This window comes from Rasamsonia emersonii (genome assembly GCF_000968595.1).
Source record: "Rasamsonia emersonii CBS 393.64 chromosome Unknown ctg1118621760422, whole genome shotgun sequence".
Lineage (NCBI taxonomy): Eukaryota > Fungi > Ascomycota > Eurotiomycetes > Eurotiales > Trichocomaceae > Rasamsonia > Rasamsonia emersonii.
In genome coordinates this window covers 1-21,698 of record NW_013563011.1, presented here as the reverse complement: position 1 = coordinate 21,698, position 21,698 = coordinate 1, and the positions used below count along the sequence as shown (strand labels likewise).

General features: G+C 51.4%; 5 protein-coding genes across 5 annotated transcripts; 3 read left to right on the top strand and 2 right to left on the bottom strand.

The window, feature by feature from the left end:
* Nucleotides 1-571: 571 nt before the first annotated feature.
* On the top strand, nucleotides 572-2,873 carry T310_6555 (DNA binding protein SART-1; the record flags this gene model as incomplete). Its single annotated transcript, XM_013470615.1, has 2 exons — nucleotides 572-2,584; nucleotides 2,697-2,873. The coding sequence occupies 2 exons, from the start codon at nucleotides 572-574 to the stop codon at nucleotides 2,871-2,873; spliced, it is 2,190 nt and encodes a 729-aa protein (XP_013326069.1).
* A 602-nt stretch (nucleotides 2,874-3,475) lies between these two features.
* On the top strand, nucleotides 3,476-5,086 carry T310_6554 (Aspartate transaminase; the record flags this gene model as incomplete). The annotated part of the gene is made up of 6 exons (XM_013470614.1): nucleotides 3,476-3,595; nucleotides 3,682-3,760; nucleotides 3,833-4,473; nucleotides 4,541-4,828; nucleotides 4,876-4,935; nucleotides 4,985-5,086. 6 exons carry the CDS (start codon nucleotides 3,476-3,478, stop codon nucleotides 5,084-5,086), a joined length of 1,290 nt encoding a protein of 429 aa, XP_013326068.1.
* A 6,516-nt stretch (nucleotides 5,087-11,602) lies between these two features.
* T310_6553 (Phosphotransmitter protein Ypd1) lies at nucleotides 11,603-12,428 on the top strand (the record flags this gene model as incomplete). Its single annotated transcript, XM_013470613.1, has 4 exons — nucleotides 11,603-11,638; nucleotides 11,700-11,872; nucleotides 11,993-12,200; nucleotides 12,390-12,428. The coding sequence occupies 4 exons, from the start codon at nucleotides 11,603-11,605 to the stop codon at nucleotides 12,426-12,428; spliced, it is 456 nt and encodes a 151-aa protein (XP_013326067.1).
* An 874-nt stretch (nucleotides 12,429-13,302) lies between these two features.
* On the bottom strand, nucleotides 13,303-17,142 carry T310_6552 (Sodium-exporting ATPase; the record flags this gene model as incomplete). The annotated part of the gene is made up of 4 exons (XM_013470612.1): nucleotides 13,303-14,735; nucleotides 14,792-15,805; nucleotides 15,856-16,618; nucleotides 16,900-17,142. The coding sequence occupies 4 exons, from the start codon at nucleotides 17,140-17,142 to the stop codon at nucleotides 13,303-13,305; spliced, it is 3,453 nt and encodes a 1,150-aa protein (XP_013326066.1).
* Nucleotides 17,143-18,849: 1,707 nt separating this feature from the next.
* On the bottom strand, nucleotides 18,850-21,049 carry T310_6551 (uncharacterized protein; the record flags this gene model as incomplete). Its single annotated transcript, XM_013470611.1, has 2 exons — nucleotides 18,850-19,995; nucleotides 20,069-21,049. 2 exons carry the CDS (start codon nucleotides 21,047-21,049, stop codon nucleotides 18,850-18,852), a joined length of 2,127 nt encoding a protein of 708 aa, XP_013326065.1.
* Between the last annotated feature and the right edge of the window lie 649 nt (nucleotides 21,050-21,698).

Genomic DNA, 21,698 nt, shown 5'->3' with positions numbered 1-21,698 from the left:
ACCGGCCGACGGCCATGCGAGTCCAGAGAACTCGCAATCGGTGAAGGGACCAGGAATATGGCGCCGCCAGCAGCCAGGGATCCAACCGAGCTCACCAGCCCTCCGAGAGAAGAGAAGGAGCTCAAGGCCAGAGTGCCCCCGGAGCTGACAATCGTTCTGAGATCTGTCGACAGGAAATTGACACCATGTCCGAAGACGGGGTGGCTCCTTAGTCGTCGAACTGACCAGCAATCAACCGATCACAGTAGTGTTCCTCCGAAGAGAAAACACACTGGCCGGGATCGCTGGACACAGATCTGTGTGGTTGGTGAGGAAGAAAAAAAAAGAAGTGTCAAAGAAATTCTCTCGCGTCGTTTTAATACTGCCCGCTAGCCTTAGGAGCGGGTCACGCGGGTCGCGCTAAACCGGATACGGGTTCGGAGCGGGCAAACTCAGCGGCGACTTTGAACGCCGTCCAAGTAGACTGCGCTCAAGGGTGTCTTATCACTGCAGTACAGCCGCATCCCATAGCATCCCTTCATCCTCATTCCTTCTCCTCGAGCACAGACTGTCTGTGCCACAAACCGCGACCATGGCGGACGCGCTCTCGATCGAGCAGAACAATAAAATTCGCGCGGCTCTCGGGCTTAAACCGCTCCCCGTTCCTGGTGCCGACGCCACAACCGATTCAACGTCCAAGGAGCCTTCTTCTGGAGAAGATGAAGCCGGCAGTACGCTAGAATCTCGTCATGCCAAGGCCTCTGAAAACTGGCAAAAGTTACAAGCGGAGGCTGAGGCGAAACGAAAACGAGAGGAGAGGCATGCCGCGATCAAGAAAGCACGCGATCAAGCGCGGTTGAATGCGAAGCTGGAGGGGAAGAGTCTTGGAGAGATGGATGGCGCAGACCTCGATACGAAGTCCTGGCTGGCTCAACATAAGAAGCTGCAGAAGAAAGTCGAGAAAGAGCGTGCCCGTAAACTTGCTGAGGAGCTGGCGGAGCGAGAGCGGGAGGCCGAACACACAGCAGCGGATCTAGCGGGCGTTAAGGTTGCGCATGATCTGGGCGATTTTGAAGAAGGTAGTGAGCAGATCCTCACGCTCAAAGATACAACGGTCGATCAGAACGAAGAGGAAGGCGATGAGTTGGAGAATATTGAGCTCAGGGAAAAGGAGAAACTGAGGGAGAAGTTGGAACTGAAGAAGAAGAGGACGCCTTATGATCCCACCGAAGATGATGGCACCGGCACAATCCTGGCCCAATATGACGAGGAAATCGAGGGAAAGAAGCGAAAGCATTTTGTCCTCGACGCCCAGGGCTCGACCTCTGAAGAGCGAGAGGCTAAGCGACAGAATGTCTCTGACGTATCTACGGGCAAGAAGCAGCTTGTCAGCCTCGACATTGCGCCGGAGGCACCGGTGTCTGACTACATGGACATAAGCGAGGTTAAAATTAAGAAACCCAAGAAGAAGAAGGCCAAGTCTACGAGGCAGAAGGCGGCAGACGAGGACGATATTTTCCCGACCATTGAGTCTACAGATGCACCTAATGGAGATTCCATGGAGGTGGACGGTGGCCCATCAAACGGTGACCTACCCGCTCCACAGAAGAAAAAGAGCGAAGACACATCCTTCGTCGACGACGAAGACCTACAGGCCTCTCTTGCGATGCAGAGGCGGGCGGCTTTCAAGAAACGCAAGAAGGTCCGTCCTGAAGATATTGCTCGGCAGCTACGGGAAGAAGAGTCGCAAACACCGATGGAAGTCGAAAATGGCGAGGACGCTGAAGAAGCGCCCGGGTTAATTATCGATGAGACGTCGGAGTTTGTTTCCAATCTACAGAAGCCGACGATCCCGGAAAGGAGAGAAGAGCGACGATCTGTTCCGCCGGGCGAGGAGAGGGGTGCTAAGCAAGAGTCGCCAGACGAGGAGGCTGGTCAAGATGTCGATATGGAACGTTCAGACAACGAGGAGGAAGACGAGGAGGAATTGAGGGAGCGGATAAAGAAGGAAGAATCGGTAGAATTGCCGCAGATCAGCGGGACTGGGTTGGAAGAGGAAAAAACCATCGATCAGGGTCTCGGTTCTACTCTGGCCATGCTCAAGCAACGCGGCCTTGTCAAAGAGACCGATGCTGCGGAGAAGAACGCGCTCTACCGCGAGCGACAGCGCTTCCTTCAGGAGAAGCATCGTCTCGAGGCGGAGGCAGAGAGGCGTGCTCGACAGCAGCGTGAACGGGACCGCGCGACCGGCAAGCTCGACCGCATGTCCGCTCGGGAACGAGAGGAGTACGCACGCTGGGAGAACAAGCAGCGTGACCAGCAAGAATCGCGGCAGCTGGCAGAAATCTTCAATCGCGAGTACAAGCCTGACATACAACTCAAATACGTGGATGAGTTTGGTCGCCATATGAACCAGAAGGAGGCGTTCAAACACCTGAGTCACCAGTTCCACGGCAAGGGCAGCGGAAAGATGAAGACGGAGAAGCATCTGAAGAAGATCGAGGAAGAGAAGAAGCGCGAGGCCATGAGTGCGCTCGATAGCAGTCAGCATACTGGCATGAACAACGCGATGGGCGCTGCGGCTAAGAAGAACCGCCAGGCCGGTGTGCGTCTGGCTTGAAGGTATTCCCCTTTGGATGCTGGTATTAACAGTATCATCATTCCAGCTACATTTCTACCTGGGTATAGTTTTGTGTGTACATAATGCCTATTCATAGATAGACGAATCGTGCATGCCATCGGATTGTCTTGGACTCTTTGTTCTTCGCCGGACCGTTAATCAGCAGGCATTCGGTCCGAGGCTCCACCAGCGAAAGATTAGTGGGTTAGTTGGCACTTCGAGCTACCTTGTTTACATGGTAGGGATCGCCATCCTGCCCAGTTCCCAGAGATGATTTGATAGTGTAGGAATAAAGATAGAAGACATTTGTAAGCATAATGGAGACTATTTACAGTGCATGTATTTTGTCAGACATGGTCCAGACGTGCTGGATCATCAACTTGGACCGAGCACGATAGGGAGAGAAGGGGAGATGCTACCTAAGGTAATTAACCGAGCGATCTGGAGTAAACAACCGGAGTGTGGGGAAATTGGAGTTGGAGAAACTGAGTCAGTCACTACTGAATACTGCACATTACTGCCTTCAAGAGGCAGAAACAACCAAACAGAGTAAATTCGCAGTAGGAAAAAGAGCAATTGGATCTCTAATTAACAAGGAGCCAATGACTTAGTGACAGTAGTAAACGTGCAGAGGGAGAGAGTGCTTGTGAGTGTATGTATTCGGCCGGGTTCCAAGGGCGTGCCGGTGCGGAGAACACAACCAATGGATGCGCCATTTTCCGCTCACCGAACACGCAGCCTGTAGGACTATACCTGGTCGTACGATTCGATTCATCTCCATCTTCTCACTGCCTCTTCCTTCAATTCCATCATTGTGTTTTTTTCTGATTTCTTTGGTTTCATTGCTTACTTCTTCTGCTTGCCCTGTTTTCAACCATGCTGTCCACTCTCCGGGTTGCCAGCCGCCAGGCTGTCTCGCGTGACTCAGGGATGCGAGCCCTGATCGCAGGTGCGCGATCGGCTTCCACCTGGGCTAATGTTCCTCAGGGTCCTCCGGTGAGCTGATGCAATGAGTCGAATTTTAATATCTTATCTGGATTGAACAAAGTGGCGCTGACAGATTGTGGTTTCTGTGCTTCTAGGATGCGATTCTCGGTATCACTGAAGCCTACAAGGCCGACCCTTTCAAGGAGAAGATCAACCTCGGTGTAGGAGCTTACCGTACGAGCCTCTGATACTTTTTTTTCCCGAGTGTCCTTACTGGAAACTCAAGCTCATGCGCCTATTTCACAGGTGACGACCAGGGCAAGCCTTACGTCCTTCCTTCTGTTCGCGCTGCCGAAGAGAAAGTCGTTGCGTCGCGCCTCGACAAGGAGTACGCCGCCATCACCGGTCTTCCTTCTTTTACCAAGGCGGCTGCTGAGCTTGCCTACGGAGCCGACTCGCCCGCCATCAAGGAAGACCGCCTTGTTATCACTCAGTCCATTTCCGGCACCGGTGCCCTGAGAATAGGCGGTGCTTTCCTCGAGCGCTTCTATCCTCACGCCAAGAAGATCTATCTCCCTACCCCTAGCTGGGCCAACCACAATGCGGTCTTCAAGGACTCCGGCCTCGAAGTAGACAAGTACCGGTACTACAACAAGGACACGATTGGCCTCGACTTCGAGGGCATGATCGAGGACCTCAAGGCCGCTCCGGCGAACAGCATCATCCTGCTGCACGCTTGCGCTCACAACCCGACTGGTGTGGACCCAACCCAGGACCAATGGCGTAAGATCAGCGACGTTATCAAGGAGAAGGGCCACTTCGCCTTCTTCGATATGGCCTACCAGGGCTTTGCCAGCGGCGACGCTGACCGTGATGCGTTTGCGCCGAGATACTTCGTCAAGGAGGGCCACAACATCGCTTTGTGCCAGAGCTTTGCCAAGAACATGGTTCGTAGATTCTGCTTGCTGTGAAATTTTTCTTAAAGAAGAAGCGGTTTGCTAATGCTTGATGCAGGGCCTGTACGGTGAGCGTGTTGGTGCCTTCTCCCTCGTGACTGCCTCCCCCGAGGAGAAGAAGCGCGTCGAGTCCCAGATCAAGATTCTCATCCGCCCTCTGTACTCCAACCCTCCTGTTCACGGCGCCCGTATTGCGTCGACCATCCTGAACGACCCGGAACTGTACAAGCAGTGGCTGGGCGAGGTCAAGGGGATGGCTGACCGGATCATTGAGATGCGTGCGCTGCTGAAGAAGAATCTGGAAGAATTGGGCAGCAAGCACGACTGGTCTCACATCACCAGCCAGGTAAGACTGCCGTCGTAGTTATCATGCACAGCGCTGATCCTTGTCAGATCGGAATGTTCGCGTACACTGGCCTGAAGCCTGAGCAGATGGAGAAGCTGTCCAAGGAGGTATGTTTGACGGCGATGAATTTGTGTTTGCACATGCTAACAGCGATAGCACTCTGTCTACGCTACCAAGGACGGCCGTATCTCCGTGGCTGGCATCACCTCGAGCAACGTCAAGAGACTGGCCGAGGCCATCTACAAGGTGACTGGTTAAATCAGGATCGTAGACTTCTGGCGAGGGTGGAGGTTATGGTGCTATGAATAGGCAAGCAGAATTCTGTACTGATATTCCTGCATAGACCACAGCCTCGTAATTGTTTAACTGTACAGCAAAAATAAAACCTTTTTTTCTTTTCAACCTCAAGTATAAAACGCTATCAGCGCGTACTCCGTAGGAGCAAGAAGCAGCAGGTATACAAGCAAAGAAGGGGATGAATAGATCATCATATTGAGCCTCTCTACTCCTCCCTTCTAGGATCTGGGCTTGTACTGCAATCAGCCTACCCTACCCTAGCTAGCATAGCCTAGCTTGAATTCTTACGGATTCTTCTGAGAGTACAGTACATAATAGTCAGTTGGCCTGAAACCACTCTTCTTCTGACCACCCCTAATAATCCAACCACCATATATCATTTTTTTTCAAACTGCCACTTAATAAGAACGGCACTGCATGATTCAAACATCAAAAATAGAGAAATAGTAGGAAAATACCAGTTTCTTCTCTTCTCTTATCCTATATAGAATCATAGTTATCTCCTCTCTCTCAAAAAAAGAAAGAAAAAAAAGGAAAGAAAGAAACAGTGCAGGACTTAGTAGGGAAGGAAGGAAGAGGGGCATTCAATTCTTCAGACTGTAGAGAGAGCATTCTCTCTCTCCTGTGGGTATTATAATAATAACCAACTTCATAGATGATTCTTCATTGATATATACCACTTGCCAGTAGTTCTTTGCGTGCAGGTGGATCATAAATTTCTGTCGCTGGAAAGAAAGCATTATAATATCATCAGCTTTTTTATGGTCTTTTCTTTTCTTTTCTTTTCTTTTCTTTTCTTCTTTTTCTTTTTCTTTTTCTTTTTTTTTTCCAAAGGAAGAAAAATGATGGAAAGAGAGAGAAAGAGAAGACATACTCCCAGCGAGTCGATGGACCGGCAAAATCCTTTAATGGATCCGACTTCGAAGACGCAATATCGCCGGTGATATAAAATCGAGCGCAGTTATCTTCCTCCACACTTCCCATGGTCCAGCCATTGATCACTGGACACCCTGGGGAGCTGGAGATTCCATCAAGAATCGCGTCTAGGGAAGTCTTGAGGTACTACGGCTGAATCGAGGGGAACCACGCAGTTTGGTTTTGCTTGGATAATGGCGTTGATTGTGACATCATTTCCATCGTCGTTTTCTGATACTAGACGTGGTTGTCGTGGCCTTAGTATGTGTAGAGAAGGTTGTCGTAGATGCAGCAGCAGTGGTGATTGGAGATTTGGTGGTTGCGGTTGCAGTTGTTGTCTCCAGAGGTGAAAGATAGATAGTATAACGGAATAGATCACCTGTAGTTAACAGCATTGGCAGTGTTGTGTAGTAAGTGCCTGATGAACATGCACATGCTGGACCAGCATGATTATCAGGATCTGCATATGAGATGCAATAACTATCGAGCGTGCTTGTCACGCTGTTTGAAGATAGTATGCAGGTTAATTCGGTTGAGATTTAGATGTTAATAATACTATAGCGATATGCACATTATTTAAAGATAGCACATGGGTTGAAGTTGTTCGAATTCTGGACATTGATGTTGTAGCGATATAGAGACCTCGCTCCATTTGGAAATTTTGATCGGAACCCCTTCTCTACGAGAGACAAACCCAGCATCAGTTTGAGGGGGTATTTAACAGTGGACCAGGTAAAGCTGTCTCAGACAGATGGTTTAGCTGATCCAGATGAGCTTTATAATGTCCGAAATGAAGATGATCGAGATGGTAGACGGCGAAGAGGAACCCACCAAGAGAGAGAGGAAGAAGCTAATACAGCAGTCGCTTGAACTATATGCTGGCATATAGCCAGCAGTATATAATATATATGAGCAGCACGCATTGGAAATTGAAAGGCGACATGGCAGCCATCAACCAGAGATATTCATAGGAATGAAACATAATGGGGAGGATAGGTGAGTCCTCATCACAGAATATTTGTGGAAAGAGTGGGAATGGTTTCAGTGATTTGAAGCAAAAAAAACCCCCTGTGAACAAGCCTCTCAAATGTTGGAATTCATGGCATACCGGTCTAACTGGATCCGGTAGTCATATAAGCTGATGTGATACATCATATTGGAAGCCGATACCCCGCTTCTTACAATAAGGCTTATACGCCAGGTCGCCCACATCTGATTAGAATCAGGAATAAAGTCTTCTTCATATTATTATATTGTCTTCTATAGTGATGCTTGTAGAAGCTTCTCCCCTACATGCTTATAGCCATAACCTCAACATCAAACATGTTGAATATGTTGTCCTGGAATGAGTCTGGATTTCCACTACTATTCTTGGTATTTTGATATGGGAGCTGGATTAACCTTCTCTTTCATATTGCTCCTGTAGATCCTGTCGATCTACTTTTTGTGGATGAAAAACGGGGTAATACTACTGTGAGAGTGTACTTTGGAATACGAGTCGGTGTTTAGATCTCGAGATATGTTAAGAGGACTGGAAGCTAGCCTTATCAGGAAGTTTATAACCTCCAGATTTAGAATAGTCATTTTCCTAATTAGGCGATTACAAAGCAAAATCATACTACTCTCATACTGTTTAAGTGCCTTTAATGCGCTTGACATTCTTCTACAAGATTCATGACAACAGCAATGACGTGCTTGAGAAGGCAAAAGGTATTGGCAGAAATGATTTATGAGAATAAATTATTTTACCAGAACTTAGTTGCCCTACTCACTTATGAAAAAGGTTTTGTATGACCTATCACATCGAATCGGATGAACTGGCCAGCATACGGTGATGGACAATGATATTCAGAATCCCGCGAGAACTTACCCTATTGTTCACATCTGGAACGAGGACCGTTCGTGTTCACCTTGCAGATACATTAATTATTAGATTATCGAGAAGTAGATAGGTAGGTAGGCAGGTAAGTACGATCCAGTCCTACAGAGACATCTGTCAAATCGGCTATAATGGTTGATATTACAACTTGTCCTCTCTCTGGCATCGCTGCATTGCTACCAGAAAGATAATGACAATATTTATTGGCTGAGAGGAAGAGATTTCTTTTTAAAGATATTTTTTTTCTTAAAAATATCTCATAAACAATAATAACTATAGCCTAGATAGGAAACTACCTATCGTTTCGAAGTGGGTATGGACAGCACATCGGCTACTTGGTTGGGCAGGCTGTGGATCCAAGCGGGTATTGCATATACCTGGGACGGTAAAGGTATAATGGTATGTACTGTACAGTAACTCTTCTGTCTGTTTCTGCAATGGTTACTTTTTGTTGTCTGGAGGACAATCATATATGTCGTAAATCTGGTGAGGTGCATGAGACGAATTCTGGAATCAAACATTGATATCAAATAGCGTTTGATGAGATGAACTGTCTACACCGACTATGCTGCAGACGTACAGCCTTGTCGATAATAGTGGAGCCTGATGCCGTTCCAGGGTTGCTGTGTTGTTGATCGGGATAAAGATGGGACAGCAGGACAACACTGATCAGAGAAAGATACTTTGCCTGCATCGTAACTATCTTGAAAATGTCAATTTAAATGTCAATTTAAATCATGCTTATCCTTCATTGTCTTTTTAAGCTTGTGAGTCGGTGAAAGGAGTTATCTGATGGCTCTTACAGCAAGTGCCTGTTTAGCGCAGTCGCCGTTGTGTTTTTTTTCATCTAAATTCAACAGTTTTATAGCCAATCACAATAAATTCCTTAATAAATGCAGCGACTAACTGTAAGCGTGGGCATCAGAGATGTGCAAATCGGACGGTCCAGGCCATGCAGACTGATGTCACGGGGGCGCGCGATGATGTATTGCCGCATGGCGCACATGGCCTGCGTGTCGATTCGCTGGGCCCAGGCGTTCCCCGCCAAGCGTCAGCGAACCGTCCGCTTATTCCCCGGTGGGACGATCACCTCGAAGCACCTTCGCTTTGTGTGACCTCTGGCAGTCATTGTAGTTTAATTTCCTCGACTGTGCCAAGTCGAAGACGCATGCTAGGTTCCTGACGAATTTGCGATTTTTCTTTTCCCCTACGGTGTTCTGCTGGGTGCGGTCTGGAAGCCCATCCTCGTATAAATTATAATAGGCAGGCATCTCCACCGGCAAGTCCCAACGCTGACTTCATCGTACATCTTCCACATCAATTCCCGCAATTCGATCCGGTCGATCAGAAGCCTGCGCGATGGCACGCGATCAGGCTCCGGCTGCCACGACCGGGACTCCCGCGTCGAGGCAGACACGCTGAGTCCGCCGCGACGACTGTCGCCAGGCGTCAGGGCGCCTTAAATACTCCGGGTTCGCAGGGGAGGATGGCTTGGGCCGGAGGGTGATGGCTGCGGGCTGGCATGCAGCAGAGGCAGCGGGTGGGCCCGGCGACGTCATGGGCGAGCACAGACTGTGGTGTCCTCAGCCACGACGTCATTTGCCCCCGCCGGCGCGTGCTCATAGGCGGCTGGCGACAGTAGCGCTGTCCGGCGGTGGAGCAGTCGCTCGATAGGGCAACCGTTCTGTGTGCCCCTGCTCGTTTTGTCTAACCCGACGGTTCGTCGTCTGGAAGCCTCCCCCGTCGCCGCACAAATCGGACAGCAACCACCTCGTCGAAAAAAAAAAAGACAACCCGGCAAGTGCCACGCCAGGACGTGCAAGATACAGGTACCTACCGACCCTACAGACACCGGGCTTCAACGCAGTAGGTGTGATCGCAGTCCCCACTGGCTGGTCTACCACCTGGACGGAGTACCTCTTCGTCGAGCAGTCCGTCCAGACAGATCTGGTCGAAGACTGCTGCAGCTACATCGATCCAGAGAAAAGAGCTGCAAGCGAGTGCGCCAATGACCTAGCAATGCGGCTGCTCGTTACAGGCTCCCAGCTGTGCGATGGAGGGTTTAATCCTATGCGTTTCCATCTCGTAACCATTGTCTCATCCTGCATAGTGATGTGTATACTGCATCCGCATCAGACGAGTTCCCGAGAGATCTGTAGACGACTGGACGCGGTGATGTCCCAACAAACAATGGGGATTTCGAGCACATATAGGCATAGGGTCTGCCATTGCCCCGCGATGGCGGACCGCAAACTGTCGCGGACGGCTGCGCTGACTGGCTGCGAAAGCAGCGGACTGGACAGAGTGGTTGCAGCAGCCGCAGGAGCGATTATTCTGGCGCGATAAGCATTGGCATGGGGAGGGTGTGTGCGGCCCACCGCCAACCTTGGCCGGGCGATCAACCAGCCTTCGCTGCTTCCTCGACCCCTCCTCCCGCCTAGGGACGCTGCTACCCCACTGCCTTCTCTGCCGTCCTGCGCGGATTGGCGCCGACAGTCGAAATTCCAAAAACGCTTCCAGAGAATATCCACCTCGCTGTTGCGGGTTTCCGCTCAGCCTCAGTCTCCTTCGCTCGCTGCTGGCAATGTCGATGGACTGCTATTGTTATTGCTGTTCGATTGTCTTGGGCCCTTGACACACCCTCGACTTCAACCTCCCCACCACCTCCTACTCCCTTCTTTCCTCCTCCTTCCCCCTCCCCCGGTCAAAATTTGCGCCGACGCTTTCCTTGCTGGTCGCCGCAAGCGCGCTGAAAGGCGACCCCGTTGCCCCTCGCCCCTCGAGACCACTGTACCTCTTTCAACGACCACCTCTTCCTAGGCGTCCCGCAGGCGCTTCACTCCATCTTCTCTCGCGCGCGCCTATCCCGCTCTCTGTGTTGACAAGGTACCACGAGCGTCTCAGGTGGGAATTCTGCTGATCCTCTCCTTACCCCTCTTCCACAGCCTTTCCATTTCTGGTCCGGTGGGTTTCGCGGAGACACACGAGGGACATGCCACCTTGGATCCGGCACGGGTGTGTGGTGTTGATTCACCTTTCCAGCTCCAACGACGGACCGTTCTATCTTGGGTGCTATTGTCGTGTCATTTCTTGTCCTTTTATCTTAGCAATTTGTTTTCCGTATTTTTTATAGCACAGAATATACGAGCGTCCTACTGACTCTCGAGCACAGACAACTACAAACACAGCCAGGGTTGGAAACTAAACAAAAATATCCTGTAACATTGGGGGGAAAAAAAACAGGTGAATAGCCCATCCTTGGTTCTTGTCGTGATAGTGTGGGTGTTGTCCCTCCGTATGTCTTCGCGTCCTGAAATACAGCTTTCCCTGCCTGCACTGGAATCGGAAGCTGTGTTCCATGAACTGTGTCGCATATCGGAGGATATAGCAGAATCTACGCTGTTTGCGGCCCCAGAACAATGCACTGAGCACATGCTGACGAGCCTCCGGGCAGAACAGCCAGACGCACGTAGGGACACCTGATCGAGCTTGATAAGCATTCCCGTCCTTCCTCCCAGCGACAAGGTCACTCCTGTCAGGCCTCTCGAAGATCTACATATTGCCGCTGAACTCATCCTCCTCACCGCGGTTCTCGAGTGACTGCGAGGGCCTCTGGCACTTGCCTCAACAGTCCTCGATACTATCTGAAGATCATCACAACGATCTCAACTTTTTAGCCCACCATGGCTCCTGCACCGGCAAAGAAGACCGATGACCTCGTATGTTGGACCCTTCTCTCGTTTTTTTCTCCCTATTCGGCGTACTGATCGTGTCTCGCAGAAAAATGATGAGGACCGTCCTAATATCCTTAACCACGCCGACATCATTGACCCGGCCACGTTCGAGCAGATTTTGGAGATGGACGACGACGAAGAGAGGGAGTTCAGCAAAGGAATCGTTTACGGGTTCTTTGAGCAGGCGGAAACAACCTTTGAGAATATGAAGAAGGCCTTGTAAGTTTCCCCGCGGCATGACTAATCCCGCCCACCCCCGCCGAGTCCGGGCCAGGGCTCTCTCGAGCACGTGACAAGTCACGTGCATGACCCTTCTGAGCAGAACTGACTTCCTACCAGGTCGTCCGAAGACTTCGACGAGCTTTCGCGACTCGGCCATTTCCTCAAGGGGTCTTCTGCGACTCTTGGTTTGACCAAGGTCCGAGATGCATGTGAGAAGATCCAGCACTGCAAGGACGATCTCCCCGACACCGACGAAGCCGAACGAAAGAAGGCCGTGGAGGCCATCAAGCAGACTTTGAAAGACGTCACAGAAGACTACGACGAAGTAAGCAAGCTGCTGAAGCGATTCTATGGAGAGAAGATAGAATCATAAAAGGAAGTCGAGGCAGACTGGCTGGCGCGGTTTTCTGCCTGGGGGAGTAATACAGGTTCCTGCAAAGTCTATATATATATAGGACTCAAGTGTCTTGGGTCATGGCAGCCACATGTGATCATGCTGCTGGTGTTGCTACAGTCTTTCTCTCCGCTTTCCTCTCCTAATCGACCCCCATGAAGGAAACTGTGTCACAAACAGATCAGTTCCATGTGAATTGTTTGCATTGTTTTATGTGTGTGTGTGTGTGTGTGTGCCATCATGCCATCATTAGGGATAGATTAATCCTTCCTAAGTTTTTGAAGAACATGAACCATCTCCCCTAATGCCTTTTGCACAGCGAGTGTTTGGTTTATGAGCCGATTGATTTGATTGATATTATTTCCTTGCTTCGAAATGGTGTGGCTGTGCTGTTCATGTTCATGTTCATAGCATTACTACATCCTTGCTGTCTTCCAAGTCCTCACAGTCTTTTCATGAATGAAAAACAAAAGTGTGATATGTGTCTATGTATGTCTAGTACATACCTCTTTCTCCCACTCCCACTCCTTCTACCCCTCTCTGTCTATGAATCAACAAATACCGAGGATTGTCGTACTGGGTATTTATTCCTTTTCCTGTTTTATTTATGTCTAATCAGGCTAGTCTGACCGAGTAATTAACTAATTAATTAATTAATTAATGACTTAATGGAAAGTATTCTCCCTCTCTCAGTATCTATCTACTTATGCACTATAGGGATTATACTACTAGTACTGTTGATTGATTCTGGATCGCATCTGGCTGACAATGGTTAGAATCTGGGCTGCTGTTTCTATCTTTGTGGGAATTGAATATTTATCTACCTCAGCATTCGGTATTCTCATTCTCTTTTCTTTCGTTCGTTCAACGCGACAATTGCAATCTATTTTAATACTATATATATGACATATCTAGGTACCTAGGTAGTCATGCCACTGGTGCACTCTCTCATCAACTATGCTGTAGCATCAAATCATCAGAATTATCGAAAACATACGCTCGAAATTAACCACCCGTGTATTGTATCCTCTATCTACACAATTTCCGCAACCTGAGCCACCTCGCTCTTCCGCATGCTCGTGCTCGTCCTCGTCTTCTTCAGACTGTCAACCCAGAAACTCTTCTCACTCATCCGCGTCAGACTCCGCGCGAAGCTGAAGAAGCCCTGCCGGAGGAGCCCCAGTTCCCGAGCTGCTGCAGCAGCAGAAGAAGCGCCTTTGGTATAGTCCTCCTCCTCGTTCTCGGAGAACCAGCCCGTGCGGCGCTTGATCGCCTTCCACGCTTCGACGCCCAGGACAAAGATGATGACCGCGCCGAAGGACAGTGCCCATTCCCACGAGATCCCCCGCTGCTTGAACACGCTCGTGTTCAGCCCCGGGATATACACGCAAGGGAAGACCGACACGGCGCCGATGATGACCGCCCAGAACAGGAACTGGTTCTCCCAGATATCGCGGAAGAATGATGGCGGGAAGAATAATAATGCCCCGGAAGAACCGTCGTCCTTCGCACCGCTGCGCATCGGGTCCAGGTTGAACATGCTGTTGCGCAGATGCTTGAATTCCCACGCCGCGATCAGGATCAGCCAGGTGAGTTCTGCGAAGACGGCGGCGCGCGCGCGAAACACGACGTGACAGGCCTCGGATTCCTGACGGTTGCAGTCAATGCCCAGGTCGGGCTGGCCGGTTCCGGCGCCGTAGACGATGATCACGAAGGTGAGCAGCGTTAGGGCGCCCATCAGGACGCCGTACACGGTCATGTCGACGATGATCTGCCAGGAAAAGACGCCCTTCTTCGTGTCGTGAGGGGCGCGCCGCATCACCCCCGCCGAGGCCTTCTCACGACCCAGCCCAAAGGCCGGAAACGACGAGGTCACCATGTTGATCCACAGGATCTGCAGCGGCGAGAGCGGGAACACCGACACGCCCTGGCTGTCCTGGAACCCGAGCCCGACGATCAGGAGCACGACCTCGGCGACGTTGGACGTGAGCAGGTGGAGCACGAATTTCTGGATGTTCTCGAACATCCGCCGGCCTTCCTCGATCGCGTTGACGATGCTGGCGAAGTTGTCGTCCGTGAGCACGATGTCCGACGCCGACTTGGCCACGTCGGAGCCTCCCATCCCCATGGCTATGCCGACGTCAGCGGCCTGGAGAGATGGCGCGTCGTTGACTCCGTCGCCCGTCATGGCGCAGTAGCAGCGACGGCGATGGAGCGCGGCAATCATCCGCGTCTTGGTGTCTGGGGCGCAGCGAGCGATGACGAGCGGTAGCGTGGGCATCGCATCGATCTCCTCGTCCGTCATGCCGTCAAACTCGGCCGCCGTCTTGACCAGCGAAGCCGCTTCCTCGGCGGACAGCGATCCGGTGTCTTTGGGTATGATTCCGACTTCCTTGGCGATGGCCGTCGCAGTTGAAGGATGGTCTCCGGTCAACATGTGGACGCGAATCCCTGCGGTAGTGCATTCTGCAGCAGCTGTCAGTAAGATAATCCTCACCGAGTGAATCGATCGATCAACTTACCCCTTACGGCATCCTTCGTTTCCAGTCTGGGAGGATCGTACAGGCCCGCCAGACCAAGAAGAGTCAAATCCTTCTCAATCTCATCGCGAGGCAGCTCGTCGCCCTGCTGGTACCCTTCCGGCGCCGGCTTCTGAGCGATGGCGAGCACTCGAAGACCCTGGTCGGCGAGAAACCCCATCTGCTCGAGGACCTTGTCTTTCGTCTCCGGAGTCATCGGCTCCTGGTGCTGGCCGACGCCAACGGATGAGCAGAAGTCAACGACACGCTCGACGGCGCCTTTCGTGAAGACGACGGGCTTCTCGTCGCCCTTTTTATAGATGACGGACATGCGCTTGACGGTGCTGTCGAACGGGTATTCCGCGATTTCCTTCCAGCCCTGCTCTGCCTCCAGCGTCTTCTTGCCGTAGCCGAACCGGTGGGCGAACACCTGCAGCGCGATCTCGGTCGGGTCGCCCATTGTCTGCCAGCTTCCGGAATTGGGGTCCTGACGGACGGTCGCAAGATTGCAGAGGGCGGAGGAGAGCAGGAAAGCCTCCAGCTCGGGCACGATCTCAGGGATCGAGACACTTCCCGGTTCTGGATCCTCCTCATCATCTAGTATCTTCTCATCCTGAAGGCCGCCCTTCTGCCTTCTGTCAGCGGGAATGTCGAACTGCAGGCCTGCAGCACTCCGGGCCTGGTCCATCTCGCGTCTTTTCTTTTCCTGCTGCTCCTCCGCTTCCCTCTTCGAGGCCGGGGCATCGCTCAGCGTGATGTAGCCCCGGGTAGGGTTGGAGGCGTCGTCCGACTTGTTGACGCTGTAGATGCCAACGCCTGGGATCCAGGCCTTGCGTGTCACTATCTGGCCCTGGGTGAGAGTTCCAGTCTTGTCGGAGCAGATGTTGGTCACGCCGCCGAGGGCCTCGAGCGCAGAAAGCTGCCGGACGACGACGCGACGCTTTCGCATCTGCGTCATTCCTACGACCATGGTGATGGTCAAGACGGCAATCAGCGACTCGGGGATGATAGCAATGCCTGCAAAAATATCAGCATAAATGCAGGGTAATACTCTAGGAACGTCCTACCGGTAGAAATCGCATAGATAGCCACCTCATTAGTGACATGAAACTTGTTCACTCCAAAGACGATAATGGCCAGGAGGATGGCGAACCCAAACAGCGAATACGCCAATTTACTCAGCTTGATCTGGAGCGGCGTGCCCTCTGTGAGGCCTAGGAACTTGCCGATCCCGTCATAGATGCGCAGCGCTCCGCCCTTGACGGGCTGCAAGGCGCCGTGCTTGCGAGACATGGATCGGTTCGCCTTGCGCTGTTTGCCCTGCATGGAGAGCGCGATCTTGCCGATTTCCGTGTGCATGCCCGTGAAGACGACGATGCCCCGGCCGCGGCCCTTGGTGACGGTGGAGGAGGAGTAGACCATGTTGAGCCGGTCCCCGACGCCGGTCGAAAGCTCATTCATATCATCAGCGGTGTCGATGTGGAAGTCGACCTCCTTGGCCACGGGGATGGCCTCGCCGGTGAGGATCTTCTCGTCGCACTCGAGGTTCATGCAGTCGAACAGGCGCATATCCGCGGGGACGGTGTCGCCGGTCTTGATCTGGATGATGTCGCCGGGGACGACTTCGCCAGACGGGATGGTGTCAGTCTGCCCGTTGCGGATGACGGTCGCGGAAGGCGACGAGAGAGACCGCAAGGCGTCCATTTTCTTCTCGGCCTGGAACTCCTGGTAGAAGCCGATGAGGACATTGGCGACGATGACGGCAGTGATGACGCCGCCTTCGACGTGGTCGGAGACGCCGTACGCCAGGGCCATGGCGAGGATGAGGACCTAGCAGTGCATTAGCAATCAGGTTGACTAGAGAAAGTACATGGAGACTTGAGGGACAGCTATGCTTGCTTAACGAAACACCACAGACGGATGTCATTGAAGGCCAATATCATAGATATCAGAAGTAAATCTGCACACTCTCTGACAAGAGCAAACTACCTAGCGACGGAGTAAGAGAAAAGAAAAAAGAAACACGATCAGAATCTCAGAAACCAGCCAGCAAAAAAAAAAGAAGAGGGGAAAAACAAAAACGATAAACGACAATAATAAGTACGACTTACCAAAATCATCGCATTCGAAACCTGCTTCGCAAGAATAGAATACCACCTGACACCCCCCTCTCCATCCAGCTTATTAGGCCCAAACGCCTGCTGCAATTCCCGGACTTGGACGTCCGTCAGGCCCGTCTCGATGTTGGTCTGCAGTTTCTGGGCCGTCTCGGCGACGGACATGAGAAAGGGATGTTTTTCGTGGGTTTGAACCCGACGATGACGGGGGGAGTTCGTTGAACTAGGGGGGCCCATTGTCGTTACTTCTTTACTTCAACCCATTCAACTGTGAATCCCTGACTTCTAATGAGTTGGATGGATGGATGGATAAGGTGTTTGTTGTATTGTATGTACTATACTCGTCTCGTGTCGTGTTGTTGCCTATAAAGGAAATGTCGCATGCCCTTCATATAACAAGGCACAGTACCTGTAAAAAAGCCCGATTATAGTATAGACAAAAATAACGTCAGAAGCGGGGACGGGGGAATTTCCCACCTTTATATAAATTCCTCCATAGGTAGGCAACGACAATGACACACATCTTTAGGTACTTTCTTCCATGGTGTATTATTATTCTGTACCATGAATTGTGTTTTCTTGTTTTCCTCCGAGCCACGCACCCATCCACTGGTCACCCACCCATCCATCTCCGCGGGGCTTGGCAGCCTTGGCTTGGCTTGGCTGTGAGTGAGGAGGAGCGGGGAATATCCATCCATTCTGACGACTTCTCCCGAGATAATAACCATTCTGCAAACCCACTGGATGAGCTCTCTCTCACACTGATAGGGGTTCCAGAAAAAAAAATTCGTAGTTCGTCCCAGCTGAACTTCCATTACTGCTTACTGGTTGAGCCCCCTCCTCCTCCTCCTCCGGAGGGCTGAGATCTCGAGACTCGGAGGATTCTTGGCACTTTGCTCTTGGCGCTTGGCGGGTTCAGTTTCCCTTCTTCCCTACTTTCCGAATGCGGCGGGCGGGCGGGCCAGCCCTCCTCTATCCAATGTATATACGGAGTACGGAGTACGCCGTGTTAATGCCAAGGCATCGCTTCCATGGTCGTGGTATGCATGCATGCATGCATGCATGCAATGGAGGTACAGAATACATGTCCATGTGGCAGTTTGTGCAAGTCTGGACGCATGCGCCAGAGATTAATGATTAATTATAATTGGAATCACCTCCGCGGAGTGGACGATGGTCCGGACGGACGCCAAGATGAGTCCAGTCTACTGTCCTCGAAGGAGGAGAAGATAAGAGAGAACGAGAGAGGGCGGGAAAATTGTGTATGTACAGTACCAAACTTGGCCAAGGCCAAGCCCAGCCAAGCCAGGCAAAATCATTGAAACCATGCCCTGCCCTTCCCTGCCCTGCCCTCTGACCTCGAGTCGACGGTCGACCTCCCTTATCAGCTACGAAGAAGGTGTATGAGAACGCTCAAACTCACTCAATTCTAAGGATTCTTTATGTACGGAGAATGTTGTATCATTAATAGTAGGAACCCGACGGCCGAGATCCAAGACCCCAGACCAGGCTGTGCCATTGTTAACTAATAGTCTTGGACCCCACTGCTGATGAAGACGATGACTGGATAATCAGAATCGCGAAAGACTATACTATACATACCTAAGCTTAGTTTGGTGCATGCATGCATCGTCGTTGGCTAGATAGATATTTCTCGCGTATCGAAGCAAAGCATCCGGGTACTCTCCGTAATCGGTTATAGAGCCTGATGGTTAAGTTATATCCTGATGTACACACATATGTAGTATATAGTACACAGTAGGCGTGTTTAATGAATACATGACTAAAGGAGAGTGCTCTTGTAGGGCCAAGTCCAGTCCATTAAACCTACGATAATCAATCTGGTATCTCAGTACAGCACATACCCAATCCAGTCCGACTCCCGACTCCCAACGCCAAAAGTACATACAAGCAAGTACTTATCCGACGAATCTTCCGACGAATTCATCTCCTCCTTCCTTTACCCTTCTTCTTTTTCGAGGTATCCTCGGGAATGCTTATCGTCCCCTCCACAACGTCCTCGCCCTGACCCTTGAGCTTTTCCGACCCGCTGATGAAGAAGGTCAGGTCGCGATTCTGCTCGGTCAGGTCTTCGTTCTCTGCCTTGAGCTTCTTGACTTCCTCCGTCAAGAGCTCAACCCGCTTCAGTAGATTCTCATTCATCGCCTTCTCTTCTCGCCATTCCTTTTCCATCTTGCGCGCCATCGTCTCAAACTTTTCTGCTCGCCGCTCAGCCCGCTCCTTCTCGCGTTCCAAACTGGGAACTGTTTCCTTGGCGAGGACGTCATACTGCCGCTGCAAATCCCTCAGGCTTTGATTAGCCTTCTCCGCTGCCTCCTGCGCAGACGATGCAGCAGCACTGGCTTGCGAAGCCTTGTCCGCTGCGCGTTCCACAATCTCCTCGAAATACGCCCGCTGGCTCTCGAGCTGGCTGGTCAGGAGATGCGTGTACTCCACGCTCATGTTTTCCAACTTCTCCCGCGGGACAGCATCCGTCCAGTCGGGCGGGTCCAGGGCGGAATTGTCCGCTGCAGGAAGTTCCACAAGTTTGCCATCGGATTTGCTCTGGATGATGCGGTGAACGTAAGCATCACTCACGTAGTCCCAGACCCTTTGTGTAGCGAGGTCCATGGAGAATGCGTGGGACGTCTCCTTGAAGTGCGCGAACGCGTGCGCCCCGTCATATCGACCACAGCCGATATTACCGCATATCAGACAAATCCAGAGGTTCACCTCCGAGTGACACACGCTGCATTCGCTTGGCCCGACGTCCGTATCCATGCCCTGGCCACGTCGACCAAAATCATCCAATGTGTACCTGCACACCGGACAACCACTGCCTTTCCACTTTTGCAGACACGTGCAGTGGAAGACATGTTGACAGATAATAGTCAACAGACCCGTAGTCTCATCCATCCGCTCGAGACAAACAGGACAAGTAGGCAGCTCGATAAGGGAGGGCGTAGGCGGTGCTAGCGGCTTCGCAGAGAGGGAGGCAGACGAAATAGCTTCGGTGCCGTCTGATAAGTTCGAATTCGGGGCGACACTGATCTCGACTGATTTCACAAACACTACATGGCAAGTTTCGGGCTAGAATGAATAGCATTAGTTTTGCTGTTTGTGGTTAAAAGGCATAGAAAAATAGAAAATATCGCATACTCACCTCCATACTGTTGAAGACCTTCCCGTTCCACTCTTTCTGCCACTCTCTAGCCTTCTTCCCACTTCGGAACTTCATGAGAACCATGTATCGATTTGCCCTCGCCGTCCTGATCATCCGAAAATGGCTGACATTATCTCGCGTTTCCTCTCCGACAAAGCCCAGAAAGTCCGACGGCGAGAGGTATGATGGCACCGCCAAGATGCAGAGCGTCGTGCAATCCTCGTCCGGCAGTGAGGAGAGGTTCTCTGCTGCATTGCCATCTGAACGATGCTTCCCGCCGTCACCCAGCTGGTCTGCAGGTTTCCGAGCAGCCGAGGACCCTTTCAGATCTGGAGGATAATCATCCACCATCAGCGACGGCGTTTCCTTTGCATCTCGATACAGATGAACGATCCCCCACACGCTGTCGGAGAGCTTCTGGTCAAGCGGGATATATCTTCCCTTCGTATGGAGGCCCCCTAGGATATCTGTGCCAATGCCTGTGGTGATTGCATTGTTTCCTGCGTTCTTCTCGGCCCGCTTCGACTGCGGCGTGGTCTGCTCCGGAGCTATCATATCGATACTCTCGATGGAGATCTTATCGAATCTCGGATCCGATTCAATAGTAGAAGCAGGCGTGGTTGATTGCAAGTGGGATGTGCTCTTAGCTGTAATCGCGCTGTCGGTGGTCTGCGAAGGGCTGAACACCCCCGGAACCAGACATTGGTTCTTGTCTTCTTGAACCCCAGCTGACGTGGTCGCGATACCGCCGCTGTCAATTACCCCTAAGCTGGCAGGCGTTTTATCACCTCCTCTGCCGCGTCCACCTCGCACCGGTAATTTGGAGTGTCCGCGCTTTTGAAACGGAAGAAGAGCTTCGCAGGCGGATTCAAATGCTAACGACGTACAATGCTTCCGATCAAAGTCCGGAGATGCACGACTGAGAGAAGATCCTGAGAAAGGTAAAAGTTCAAGTGATATGTGATAGAAATAAGAGGGCATCCCGACGCATGTTCACGCCCGTAGGATCTTGCAGCGACCGGGAGAGATTCGGACTCCATCAGTATCATTCCTTTCGGCCTTTTGGTTATCGGAGCAGAAGGTGGGTCATCACGTGATGATCTGCTGGCGGGGTGGCGATGTGGCGAAACGTCGAGTCACGCTTCACGGTCTACGATGCTACGATGACTGCTACAAAAAATCTAATGATCTGCAAGGCGACTGAAGCGTATCGTTCAACCCAGAGAGGGCATTTATTTCTGTCATAAATAATAAATCCTAACTAGTCATAGGCGTAAAAACCTAGATCTTCCATAATCATCAAAAGCCATCATGTTAATCACCGAACGCCCAAGTGGCAATGCGAACCGTAGCCCATCCATAGCCCAAAACAAAGGAAAAAAGAAATCAAGGAAGGAAACACGCTTAGTTACCACCGCGCAGCCGGAGAACCAGGTGAAGAGTAGACTCCTTCTGGATGTTGTAATCCGAAAGCGTCCGCCCATCTTCGAGCTGCTTACCAGCAAAGATCAGACGTTGCTGGTCCGGGGGAATGCCTTCCTTGTCCTGAATCTTGGACTTCACGTTGTCAATCGTGTCAGAAGACTCGACTTCCAGAGTAATCGTCTTGCCAGTAAGAGTCTTCACGAAG